Source organism: Oryctolagus cuniculus, chromosome 3 (genome assembly GCF_964237555.1).
Source record: "Oryctolagus cuniculus chromosome 3, mOryCun1.1, whole genome shotgun sequence".
Classification (NCBI taxonomy): domain Eukaryota; kingdom Metazoa; phylum Chordata; class Mammalia; order Lagomorpha; family Leporidae; genus Oryctolagus; species Oryctolagus cuniculus.
In genome coordinates this window covers 44,437,177-44,451,224 of record NC_091434.1, presented here as the reverse complement: position 1 = coordinate 44,451,224, position 14,048 = coordinate 44,437,177, and the positions used below count along the sequence as shown (strand labels likewise).

General features: G+C 38.3%; 1 protein-coding gene across 1 annotated transcript in view; it reads right to left on the bottom strand.

The window, feature by feature from the left end:
* Positions 1 to 14,048, bottom strand: part of DNAH7 (dynein axonemal heavy chain 7) — a gene marked incomplete in the record, with an annotated part of 367,056 nt that overhangs the window by 158,409 nt on the left and 194,599 nt on the right. Inside the window, 4 exon segments of the mRNA XM_070070446.1 lie at positions 1,010 to 1,207; positions 4,875 to 5,099; positions 7,740 to 7,871; positions 13,702 to 13,878. Of these exon segments, the coding sequence (XP_069926547.1) occupies positions 1,010 to 1,207; positions 4,875 to 5,099; positions 7,740 to 7,871; positions 13,702 to 13,878 (732 nt within the window).

Here is a 14,048-nt window from a genome sequence, read left to right as displayed (position 1 = left end):
CTGAAAAATTTGATGCACAGTATTAAAAATAATTTAACAATAATAAATAGAGATTTAAAAAATCTCAATCTTCTCAGAAAGTGCTGAAACAGAATAAGGAATAAAGCAGTAATTTCCCACTCTTTCTTGGTAACTGGGGAAGGGAACAAAGTTAATGGGTCATTTACACATACAATTTTTTTTAAAGATTGATTTATTTATTTGAAAGTCAGAATTATAGGTGCCAGGGGAGGGGGTAAGTTCGATCTTCCATCTGTTGGTTAATTCCCTAAATGGCCACAATGACTAGGGCTAGGCCAGGCTGAAATATGGAGCCAGGAGCTTCATCGGGATCCCCGATGTTAGTGCAGACACCCTCCACTGCCCTCCTAGGCAAATTAGCAAGGACATCGATCAGACGTGAGACTAGCCAGAACTCAAGCCAGTACCTATATGGGATGCCAGCACTGCAGGCAGTAGCTGAATCCCCTGTGGCACAGCACTGCCCCATTTATACGTAAAATTTGACTTTCAAAATGAGTTCTAATGAATTAACTTAGAATCCACATGGAGGAGGGGCCATCTGATAAGTCCTTCACTATCCTCTGTAGCCTGTATAAACCTACCATTTGGGATATTATCTACTATAGCAGCTAGCATCATCTTAACCAACATATAATGGGGTATGACTTCAGAAATCATTAAGGAAAATCAGTTTTATTACTACATAGTAATCATTCTTCAGATATAAATTAATGTAGAAAATCAAGTATTAAGTGTAATTAACATACTATTCAAAGGATATGAAATTGTCATCCTATATACACTATTTTTATTAAAATATCAGAAAAATGGGATAATAATTATGTGATATATATGAATTTTTCTAAAATAGACAATTACTAAAAAGCTTTCTGTGGCTCAAATATCAAAACTTGAACATTAAATGTTATTTAAGCCTACTATTTAAACAAATAATATTTCAGGAATATTATGCTCATTCTAATACATAGATTTTTATAATACTTACAATAATATAAACACTCTTTCCAGTTCCTGTTGGTCCTACAAATATTGAAGGTTTTTGATGGGTGGTCAGCAATTCCATTAATGCAGAGTATCGAATTGTGTCCAAAGTTGGTACAATGATTTCATTAAACAGCATATCCCTAGGAATTGGAGGAGCTCTTTCCAATTTTTTTATCCATTGTTCCCATCTGCCAATTCCCTGTTTATAACAAAAAATTCAATAATGAATGTTACAAGGTAAAATATTTGCAAACTATAAGGCCATGCCATAATAGAAAGACCAAGACAAAGGTATGCAGATACCTCAGAAATCTGCAAATAGATCTACTACCCAGCCATCCCACTTCTGAGAACTTACTCAAAGGAAATGAAATCAGCATATGAAAGTGTTATTTGCCCCCCATGTTTATAGCAACTCAATTCACAATAGGTAACATGAAATCAACCCAGATGTCTATCAACTGATGACTGCAGAAAGAAAATGTGGTATAAACACATGAAGGAATACTACTCAACCATAAAAAACAATAAAATCCTGTCTTTTGTGACAAAATGGATACAACTAGACACCATTATGGTTAGTGAAATGAACCAATCTCAAAAAGATAAATATCTTTTTATGATATGCAATATAGTTAATATAGAATACAAAAAACCACAATGTATAAGAATGAAACTGACATCATGATTTGATTATTGTTTATATCCCTTTATATTCCTGAGGAACAGTGGTATTTCTACTATTTACTTGTTGAACATTATGGTTAATGGTGAACTAAGCCTGTGATTACATAGTAAATTGAAAGTACTTTATTGCCAAAATTAAAGGAAAAAAATTAAAGGAGGGGGAGACTTAGGGTGGGAAGTACAGTTATATGCTTAGAACTGTATCTATAAAATACATGAAATCTGTAGTCTTTATATTAAAAATTTTAAAAAGAAAAGATCAAGATCAGCAAACCCCAATATTTATATATTTGTATTATCTTTTAAAACATTTAACAATTTGAAAATTAAATTTTAGGGCCAGTGCTATGGTGTAGTAGGTAAAGCTGCTGTCTGTGGTGCCAGCATCCTATATGTACCAGCTGCTCCACTGCTGATCCAGCTCCCTGCTAAAATACCTGGGAAAGTGGCAGAAGATGGTCCAAGTTCTTGGGCCTCTGCACTCATGTGGTAGACCCAGAAGAAGCTGCTGGCTCCTGGCTTTGGCCTGGCCCAGACCTGGCTGTTGCAGCCATTTGGGAAATGGACCAGGGGATGGAAGATCTCTCTCTTTCATTCTCTCTCTCTCTCTCTCATCTCTCTCTCTCTCTCTGTCTCTCCTCACCCTGTTCTCTGTAATTCTGCCTTCACAAATAAATAAATATTTTTAAAAAAAGAAAAAGAAAATTAAATTTCATGAGGAAATAAAAGAGAAACTATGTTTTTAGATGAAGAAAAATACAATGACAATACTGTGACATTTGTGCTGCCATGAAGCCAGAGTTTATGCTACTCCAAGAATTAATTTTTGTAGTCAAACATTAGATTCTGTAACAGCTTTGAGAAAACTACTAATCAATGGGTTAAGAATAAAGAATTCTATTCAATAATGCTAACCAATAAAGAATTTTGTTCTCCCTATATCAACTTCTGTTGCATATTGTTTGACTTTTACAATGTTATTTTGTAATATCAGCTCATCATTTCAGGAAAAATTTAAGAAAACATAAAGTTTGTCCTAGAAACCATTGAGTACCATTAAGTAGTTTTAACTACAGTCTCACTGCTCTGTAACAGTTCTAGAATGGATAAGATTTTTTTATATAATTGTTATTATTAATTAGCATAACATTATATCTTTTCATCTAAATAGTTTGTGAACTAAAATTTTAATTTGCTATGAAAGTGTTTATACAAAAATTTCAAAAATATCATGTTAACTCTCTCTCCTTGGAAAAATGCTACTACTGTCTCCACTCTTATAGAACAGAATTTAAACTCCTGGTCATTAGAAGCACATCAGGGCCAGAGCCGCAGCTCAATAGGCTAATCCTCCGCCTGTGGTGCCGGCACACAGGGTTCTAGTCCCTGTCGGGGCGCGAGATTCTGTCCCGGTTGTTCCCCTTCCTGTCCAGCTCTCTGTTGTGGCTCAGGAGTGCAGTGGAGGATAGCCCAAGTGCTTGGGCCCTGCGCCCGCATGGGAGACCGGGGGAGGGGGGGCGGGGGGGGGCTGGCTCCTGGCTTCGGATTGGCACGGTGCGCCAGCTGCAGTGCGCCGGCTGCAGTGCACCGGCCGTCGCGGCCACTGGGGGGTGAACCAACAGAAAAGGAAGACCTTTCTCTCTGTCTCTCTCTCTCACTGTCCACTCTGCCTGTAAAAAATAAACAAATAAGTAAATAAAATTTAAAAATTAAAAAAAGAAGCACATCAGAATTAAGACATTTCTTTCCTTCATGTATTCCACTGCTAGGCTTCACTGATAGGCCTACCGGCTCCACACATTCCCAGGACTCCTTGACTTTGACCCAAAGACTTACTTTGGTCCAGATGTGACAGGACTGTCTTCTAAAGAGATTATAAACTCACTGAAGATAGAACTGTATGCTTTTTCTTAATTTTTTCACTTCTGTATCTTTCAACACAGATATATATTTTCTGAGGGCATTAACTTTGCATAATATGAAAGTTGTACTGCAAAGAAATATCGCTAGAACTCATAAAGAAAATCCAGAAGTCATGTAATCCTGGGACAATCACCCAAGCTCCCTGAGCCCTATTCCCTAAATTATAAAATTTGCAAAATAATTCTTTTGTCCCTATTTTACCAAGGTGTTGGAAAACAAAACAGAAATAACGTTGGAAAGTTTAATAAATTGTGAAGTACTCCGAAAATTAGGTTTGTCATTAGTAATTTGAAATGAAATAAAATTAGCAAAGATAGAAGGATATTATCTGTGTTGGGTAAGGAGGAAATTCCCTGTTGAAGTGAGCTTGGCAATGCATCTCCAATGCCAACAAAATTCAAAAATCAATACAGTAATGCCTTACCGAGAAATCTATCTTAGGAGAAATCAGGTTCATGTACCATAAACTTATTCACCAAGCAGTACTCATTAAATTGAAAAGCTGAAAACTACAAATATAGCCCAATGACCAAGGGCAGGAAACTGAATAGATCATGGTTCATCCATATTGTAGACTACAGGAAGGTGTAAAAGACCTAAGTTTACTGAAGAAGCACTATTGAAATAGAAAGGAGTTCTCTTTATTAAGTAAAAAAGAACACAAAACTCTTCATTGTGGATATAGTGTGATCCCAGTTGTATTTAAATCTGAATGTATTTAAACATTTATTCTTGAACTTTGTTTTTGGTATAATATTTGTGAGAATTGTTACATAAAAATAAACAAGCAAACACCATCCAATTATTGTCATCCTTTTGGGAAGTACTAAATTAAATTTAAAGCAGCTGTGTTCCTACAGGACCTATTAGCACCTGAAGGTGTACTAACATGCATCATGAATCTCTAAGAAATAACCTTGAACAGTATGTGCCTGGTGCTGGACGAGATATCATAAAGTGTAATTCTATTTAATGAGTACATTTGGCCCATCAGGTATTTTATTATCACATTTAATCACCAAAACTATGTTCAGGGAAATTAACTAGTCCAAGGCTACACAAAAAGAAAGTGACTTTTACTGGGACTTAAAACCAGATGAGTCTTGGCTTTAAAGCTGATGTACCTCTCTTTAGCCCATGCTGTCTCTTAAAGTAAAAAAGTGATGGATAAAAGGCCAAAAAGCCATTACATGCTGTGTGTCTCAGAGGGAAATTTGCCTGGGTGGCAGTTGCAAATCTTACTTCAGAACTCTTACCTCAGTGACAAATTGATAATCATAAATTGTTCCTTTCTCAGGAAATGCCACAGTTAGTATCTTTGAGGTGGTTTGTTCAGTACCACTCTGCAATTTAAACCTGTTTCGAGTTAGATCTGAAATTGGACCTTCCATTAGTTCTCGAAGAATCTTATTAAATTTCAAACGATCATCATCTGTACAAGAAGCACCGACGGACCAGATCAATGAAAACAGAAAAATGCCCTACATTGGAGAGATAAGAAGATAAAGTATAATTAAAGAATAACTTTAATCTATCTTTGAAGCTTGAATCAGATCAGCCAGATTAATATCCGAAAGGAAATATATAAGCTGATAATATGATTTCATAATAATTAGTTTCTTAAAATCAAATTGAATGTCCTATAAAATCTTAAAGATGATAACACAATACAAAGTGTAAATTCTAGCCATAATGAAACTTTAGAATGATTAACCTAGTAAATCATGTAATATTTGAAATACATAGCAGAAAACTGATATTAAAAAAATTGATACAACTTTTTATTAAGGTATTAAGCACACCATAATAAGGCAAACAACCTACATTATATACTTTTGAGGTTTAAATCTTGATATGTCAGGTTTATTTTAAGCAGCATAAATTAAAATTTTTGATTTATAATAATATCTGAGCTTCAACTGTATAAATGAGAATTGTCATCCAAGCAAAAGATACTAACTTCCTTCTCACCTGACTATGGCAGAGGGAACAGGGTAGAAGACAAGGCCAACAGATTAGTGAAGAAAATCATCTTGCTTGTTTTAAAATCAAATCCATTTTAAAATGTAAAGTCAACAAAGTCTCACTTATACTTGTAGAAGTACATTCTCAGGGGAGAATTAGAGAAAGCAGCAGTGGGAATTGTATGGAAGGAAGAGGGACACTGTGGATTTGTGTGGAAGGTGCAGACACGTAGCAATGAGAACAGACACAACACACAACACAACAACCCCAGCATCCAAAAGCCAGAGGAAGTGTGAGCTGTGAGAGCAAGGTGAGATCAAGATGCAGCAGCTCATGCCACTGGTTTTATAGTCAGAGCAAGAGCAAGAGCCTGGTGAACTACACTGTCTTTGAGTCTGGTCTGGAGCATTAAAGGGGACATGGTACGTGCTAATTTAGTGGGAAAAAGGCGGGGCACATTTTTCTCTCTCCCAATCCCCACCACAACTGCACCAGGCAGCTGGCCGAGAGAAGGTGGATGCCATTTTGGAAATAAGCAGCAGGTCTGGCAGCTCTTGTGCACGCACCCAGCAGCTGGCGGGGACAAGACACTATGTTGAAAACAGTCGTGGTGGCAGCAGCTCAGGTACACAAAGGCAGAAATGGATGGGGAGGAGGAGCCATTCTGATGTCAGTACCAGCTGAAGAGGCTCTTGTGACCACCTGCAATTGGCAGGGAGAAGGTGCCATGTGAAATGAGTAGAGGTTGCAGCCAGCAGCTCTGGTGCACGCATATGATCCAAGGATTTTACTGGAAGGAAAAATCCATGTTCCCCACTGACTTTGATAGTGGCGAGGAGGACTGACAGGGGGCTGCTGGCTAGGATGTGGGGAAAAAGTTTCCATAATCTACTGTAGGTGGGAATGTATATTTTTGAAGCAACTGTGGAAGACAGTAGGGAGATACCTCAGAAAGCTGAAAATAGATCTGCCAAATTTCTCAACCCTCCCACTCCTGGGAATTTACCCAAACAAAATGACATCAACATATCAAAAAGTGATCTGTACCCCCACATTTATTGCAGCTCAATTCATAATAGCTAAGATATGGAATCAACCTAGATGTCTATCCACTGATGACTGCATAAAGAAATAATTATGGTATATATACACTATGGAATACTACTCAGTGGAAAATAAAAAAAGAAATCCTTTCTTTTTAACAAAATATATGCAACTAGAAAGCATTATACTTATTGAAATAAACCAGTCCCAAAAAGACAAATACCATATGGTCTCCCTGATCTGTGGTAACTACCAGAGTACCTAAAAGGTAATGTATAGGAGTGGAGCTGAGATTCTGAGATCTGATTATTGTTTATAGCAATTTTCTCTACTGTTAAGGAACAGTGCTTTTTTTTCATAATATTTGTTGAACTATTTACTTAGTGGGTAGGTTTAATCTTATGAGCATAAAGTAAGCTGAAAATAGATCTTTGTAAAAATTAAGAATGGGAATAGGAGAGGGAGGAGGAAGAAGGGTGGGATCATGGGTGAGAAGGAGGGTTGAGTGAGAAGTATCACTATGTTCCTAAATCTGTATGGATGAAATACATTAAATTTATATACCTTAAATAAAATTTTAAGAAAATCTAAGAACATTTTCTTGTGGTGTGGAGGAAAGTGTCACAGTTTTATGTTTCATGCTTTCCTAACCCTCTCTGAGAGTACAAACTTACATTTTAATGCCATTTTTCTCTGAACTTTTTGAAGTACCATTGTGTGTATTTGTATTTTAAATTTCTATTTCATAAAAAAGAAAATGCAAGGTAAAACAGCAATACATTGTCATGGTGTGGACAGGAGATAAATCATCACAAAGTCATTCACAGGCATTTTGAGAATGGCTCACATCTGATGCTTATGAAATCACACAAGATTTCAGTAGCATATTTGAGGTAATCACTGGGCTCCATCCAATCTCATGATGCAGCAGAAGTGTCAGCTGAAATACTTTGCCGCCAGCACTGGGTATTTTGTGCCTGGCTCTTTCCTCGCTCTTCAGCTTACTCCCAGTCTCTAGTTCCAGATCCCCAGTCTCCACTTTCAGAGGTAAAATGAGTTTCATAGTAGATGTCTGCCTTTCTACTGCAAGACAGAAAAGGCTATTACCTTACCTCAAGCAAAGAGTAAGCTTCTCGATCATTTCTCTCTCTTACTTTGCCTTCGTCAGCAAAATCATCCATAAAACAGTCTATTAGATTCATTAAGGATCGGACCAAGTTTGTATCTGAAGTAGGACATAATTCCTGAAAAGTTAGAAAGCATTTACAAAACAAATTAAATTATGCAATGGTTAAAATAGCGTCAATTCATCTTTATTGAACACAGTTAATATTAACAGTCATAATATCTATGAAAAGGTACCACTGGAATTTTAATCTTATGGAGGAGTTGGTTTACTGAAACACACATGAACTCCATTCCTAGAGTATGGCAGCACAGGGCCGGCCTTCACATTTAAGTAGTGTGTACACTTCAAATTCTCATGTCCAATCTCATATTTCCCAAAAATGTACTGTCAGTTAATTTAATCAAAGATATAGATCTATGTTATGCTGATTTTATAAATCAAACCATTAAAAAAGTCTTAAGAGAATGTAGTTAATTTGCACAACTATAACGCTTCATAAATAAAATCCATTTCAGGACATATTTTTAAGCCACGGAATTACTCATAATTCTGTGGGATGCAGTTCCAAGGAGCTCATAAAAATGTTGGAGTGCTGTGGTTCACAAGAGCCAGAATCTGGAATCAAGCCAGGTGTCTATAATCAGATGAATGGATAAAGAAAATGGAGTGCAAATATATGCATCTACACACACACACACACACACATACATACAGTGGAATATTATTCAGCTATAAAAAATGAAATATTTTCCTTGCCATCAAAATGGTTGAAACTGGGGGACACAATGTTGAGTGAAATAAGCTGGACATAGAAAGACAAACATTACAAGTTCTCCCTTATACATGGGATCTATCATTTAAAGAAAAATCAAAATCAAAAACAAAAAGAAAAAAGAAGGAAATACCTCTGTGTATCAGTACTGCTACATATATACTTGTATCAAGCTTCGTTAAAAACACCATACTACAGGGCCGGTGCTGTGGCGCAGCACATAAAGCCTCCGCCTGCAGTGCTGGTATCCCATATGATGCCAGTTCCAGTCCCAGCTGCTCCACTTCTGATCCAGCTCTCTGCTATGGTCTGGGAAAGTGGAAGAAGATGGACCAAGTCCTTGGGCCCCTGCATGCATGTGGGAGACCCAGAAGAAGTTCCTGGCTCCTGGCTTCGGATTGGCACAGCTCTGGCCGTTGTGGCCAACTGGGGAGTGAACCAATGGAGGGAAGTCCCCCCCCTCCCCCCGCCGCCACCTATCCTCTCTTTGTGTAACACTGACTTCCAAATAAATAAATCTTTTTTTGAAAAAAAGTGCCATACTACAATGATCTTTTGTTTCAAAGGCAGAGCTACAGAGAGGCAGAGGCAGAGGCAGAGAGAGTTTTCTACCTTCTAGTTCACTCCCCAAATGTTTGCAATGGCCAGAGCTGAGCCAATCTGAAGCCAGGAGCCAGGAGCTTCTTCCGGGTCCCCCATGCAGGTGCAGGGGCCCAAGCACTTGGACCATCTTCTATTGCTTTCCCAGGCCACAGCAGAGAGCTGGATTGGAAGTGGAGCAGCTGGACTTGCTCCAGCGCCTATTAGAATACCAGTGCCACAGGCAGAGGCTTAGCCCATTATGCTACAGCACTGGCCCCACTACAATGGTTTTAATGATCTGTGATTATTTTTAAAATTTGTTGTATATATGAGTTTAACTGACATCTTTTTATTTACTATTTATAGCTATATTTCTGCAGAAGTTTTTTTTGTTGAACTCTATTCAGTGGAACATTAGGTCTTTGACTACAATTGAAATTAAAAACTTTATCTCAAACAATGTTTAAAATGATACAATGAATATCAGTCCTGGCAGTTACTGTTCTGAATCTTGCATGAAGGAAGAGAGCAACATGCAAAATACCAGCTGTCTCTTTTCAGACCTCCCCAACCCTTTCTGAAGGACCACAACTATGATTTCTGTAGTGACCAGCATGACCTTTCATTTATGCAGCATGAAAAGTGCTGTAGTAGATTCTGAAACTTGTGAGATATGTTTATTTTTTTAATTTGAAAGTCAAACTTGGATAGCAATTGCTGTTGGCATTTTTAATGAAATGTTAGAGAGCCGTATCATAGATATATTATTTTTTGGCATCTCACCATGACAATGCATAAAATAAATGAGGAAACATTTACAGCTCCTAGCACCTTGCAGCACATAGCATGTTCCCAACACTTAAGATTCATGCTGCTGGGCTGGTGCTGTGGCATGGTAAGCTAAGCCTCAGCTTGTATAGTTGGCAACCCCCACGGGTGCCAGTTTGTGTCCCTTACGCTCTTCTTCCGATGCAACTCTGTTCTTATGACCTGGGAAAGCAGCAGAAGATGGCCCAAGTGCTTGGGCCCCTGAACCCATATATGCACCCTGGAAGAAGCTCCTGGCAACTGGCTTCAGAATGTCCAAGCCCTGACTGTTGAGGCCATTTGGGGAGTGAACCAGCAGATGGAAGACCTCTCTATATGTAACTCTACGTCTCAATAAATAAATTCTTAAAAAAGTGATTCACACTGCTCCATGGTTAATATGTAAAGATTAACTCTGGAGATGAGCAGTTACCCCAGCAGAAGATAACTGAAATGACAGCTGAGTATCTGACTAAGGATGGCACTCTTACTGATGCAATGCTAAAATAAAAATGGCTGCTATGGCCGGCGCCACGGCTCAATAGGCTAATCCTCCACCTGCGGCACCGGCACACTGGATTCTAGTACCGGTCAGGGCACCAGATTCTGTCCCGGTCGGTCCTCTTCCTGTCCAGCTCTCTGCTGTGGCCCAGGAGTGCAGTGGAGGATGGCCCAAGTCCTTGGGCCCTGCACCCGCATGGCAGACCAGGAGAAGCACCTGGCTCCTGGCTTCAGATCAGCGTGGTGCCATTGGGGGGTGAACCAACGGAAAAGGAAGACCTTTCTCTCTGTCTCTCTCTCTCTCAACTGTCTAACTCTGCCTGTCAAAAAAATGGCTATTACTACAAATAATACAGATATTTACTGTTACATAGTAGCAAGCATTCATAATTTCCTCAAGAGAGGACAGAAGTATATATTTTAGAAACTTTGAACAACAAGTTTTATGTTTTGCTATAAAAAGGATAAGTTCTAGTTATATGGAAAATTCAATTATTTGTTATACCTAAATTCTTTGAGAATTGAGGTTAAAATCTCATAGTGCATTTTCTTTTGACTCTCAGTTTATATAAACTGTTTTTTTAAAAGATTTATTTATTTATTTGAAATGCAGAGTTACATTTAGAGAGGCAGATTTGAAAGAGAAAGAGGGAGAGAGAGAGATATCATATGTTCTCCCTATCGGTGACAACTGACCGAGCACCAAAAAGGAAACCTGTTGAAGTGAAATGGACACTACGAGAAACAGTGACTTGACCAGCCCTTGTCCTGACTGTTGATGAACAACTTAATACTTTATCCCTTTTAGTATTTTTTTTGTCCTACTTAATACTATTGGTTGAACTCTGTAATTAACACACTATTATTCTTAGGTGTTTAAATTTAAATGAAAAGTAATTATATAAGAGTGGGAATAAGCGAGGGAGGAGATGTACAGTTCGGCACATGCTCAATCGGACTTGCCCCAAATGATGGAGTTAGAAATGTGCCAGGGTATTCCAATTCTATCCCATCAAGGTGGCATGTACCAATGCCATCTCACTAGTCCAAGTGATCAATTTCAGTTCACAATTGATCATACAGATAGGTCTAAGAGTCAAAGGGATCACATAAGCAAGAATAGTGTCTGCTAAAACTAACTGATAGAATAAAAAAGGAGAGAACAATCCAACATGTAAAGCAGGATTCATAGCAGACTCATAGAATGGCAGATGTCCTAAACAGCACTCTGGCCTCAGAATCAGCCCTTAAGGGATTCGGATCCAGCTGAAAAGCCCATGAGAGTATTTTAGGCATGGAAAGCCAAGACACTCTGACCAAAAAAAAAAAAAAAAAAAAAAAAACCTAAATGGAAGATCTCTGCGAGTGAGATCCCAGTGGAAAGAACGGGGCCATCAAAGAAGGAGGTACCTTTCTCTGAAGGGAGGAGAGAACTTCCACTTTGACTATGACCCTGTCGGAATAAGATCGGAGTCAGCAAACTCAAAATGCTTCCATAGCCTTGGCAGCTCATGACAAGAGCCTAGGGTGATTACTGATGCCATAAACAAGAGTGTCAATTTGTTAAGTCAACAACAGGAGTCACTATGCACTTACTCCTCATGTGGGATCTCTGTTCTTAATGTGTTGTCTAATGTGAAGTAATGCTATAACTAGTACTGAAACAGTATTTTACACTTTGTGTTTCAGTGTGGGTGTAAACTGTTGAATTCTTTACTTAATTTATACTAAATTGATCTTCTGTATATAAAGATAATTGAAAATGAATTTTGATACAAATGGAATGGGGAGGGAGCGGGAGATGGGAGGGTTGTGGGTGGGAGGGAAGTTATGGGGCGGGGAAGCCATTGTAATCCATAAACTGTACTTTGGAAATTTATATTCATTAAATAAAAGTTAAAAAAAAAGAGAGAGGTCTTCCATCCACTGGTTCACTTCCCAGATGGCCGCAACAGCCGGAACTGTGCCGATCTGGAGCCAGGATCCAGGAGCCAGGAGCTTCTTCCAGGTCTCCCACATGGGTGCAGAGGGTCAAGGATATAGGCCATCCTTTACTGCTTTCTCAGGGCACAGCAGAGAACTGGATCAGAAGTGGAGCAGCTGGGATTGGAACTGGTACCCAAATGGGATGCCAGCACTGCAGGCAGTGGATTTACCCTCTATGCCACAGTGCTGGCCCCAAAGTGTTTTTTAAAACCCGATTCATTCATATCTACAACATATTTCAGCTATCAGCCAAGTTTCTTGAAAGAGAAATCTACACCCACTGTCCTGTTAGTGTCTCTAATATTCCACAACCAACTTCCTAGGAGTGACTTATCTCTCCCCTCTGAAGTGCTTAGGCCAAGGTTCCTCATGATCTTCTCAATTGCCACATCTTGGGGACATGTATCAGTGCTTTCTTGTCTTGACCCAGGCTCCTACTCGTACTTGTTAATACTGACTACTTCCTTAAAATGTTCTTCTCCCTTCCCTCTTGTCTAGCCACAAGTGCACCTGAGATTCTATCCTTGGCTCTCTTCCTTATTTCTATGAGGTTTCCTTTTAGGTCATCTACATTTACATGACTTTAAATTGCATTTTCCAAAACTGTACCTTGAGTCAAACTTCTGCCCCAAGTTCTTCTGTTTTATATATATAACTTTTCCAAGCCAAAATGCATCTAGAAGACCTTTGGCCAACATCTGACAAAACTGAAATTAAGCATACTCTTCCTATCATTTCCAGCTGGGGCAGGCTAAAGAGCCTCACTGGTGCTCTCTAACTATCAGAGGCAGGAGATTTCTGCAGTCACTTTTATCCCTTTTAGTTTTTCCCCCAATATGCCCCAGGTGTAGTGAAAGAAAGACAGATGTGCCTATTTTAGGACTTCTTTGTAATCCTTCCACCATGAATTGGCTTATTTTAGGAACTTTGGAAAAGAAAGCAAACTATGAAGATGGAAATTATTTAAAATACAACATCCCATCAGAAATAAGAGATAATATTTTTGGGCAGGTTTACTAAGGCATGTTTATGTAGGCATTTGAGATTTTACTGTAAGAAAATAATGATTAGCACCAATAACATTTTCACAAACACTAAAGTGATACATTTAAAATTTTTTTAGAGAATAATTATATGAATTAAAGTCCTTTCATTTTAATCAGACGGTAGTTTTAACTCAAAGCAGTCAAAATACTTTAATATCTGTTAGTTGATAATAAAATATACATTAAAATTGCTATATTTGGTTAATTTGAGCTTCCCATTTTTTAAAGTTAAAAATCCCCATTCCTCTTACCTTTGTATGCTTTCTAATAAATTCAACAGAAATGGGGACCATTCTGTCAAATAAGCCTATTATAAATTCCTTCTGAATGTCACTGACTGAAGAAGGTAAAAGATTTATCCAAGACAACATCAGTGGTCTCCAGCCGAGCATGTGAGGCTCCATGTAAATCATACCACATCTGGAGACCTGGAAACACAGCAGTTCCATACCATCAAGGTGATGCTTACAAGGATAATGTAACTGGGCACATCTGTTTTTAATAACCTTCAGAAAAGTCTTGGGGAGAAAAGTCTCAATTTTCTATAATTTCACGATCACTATTTTCATGTATGACTTTACCAAATGGTCTCAGATAA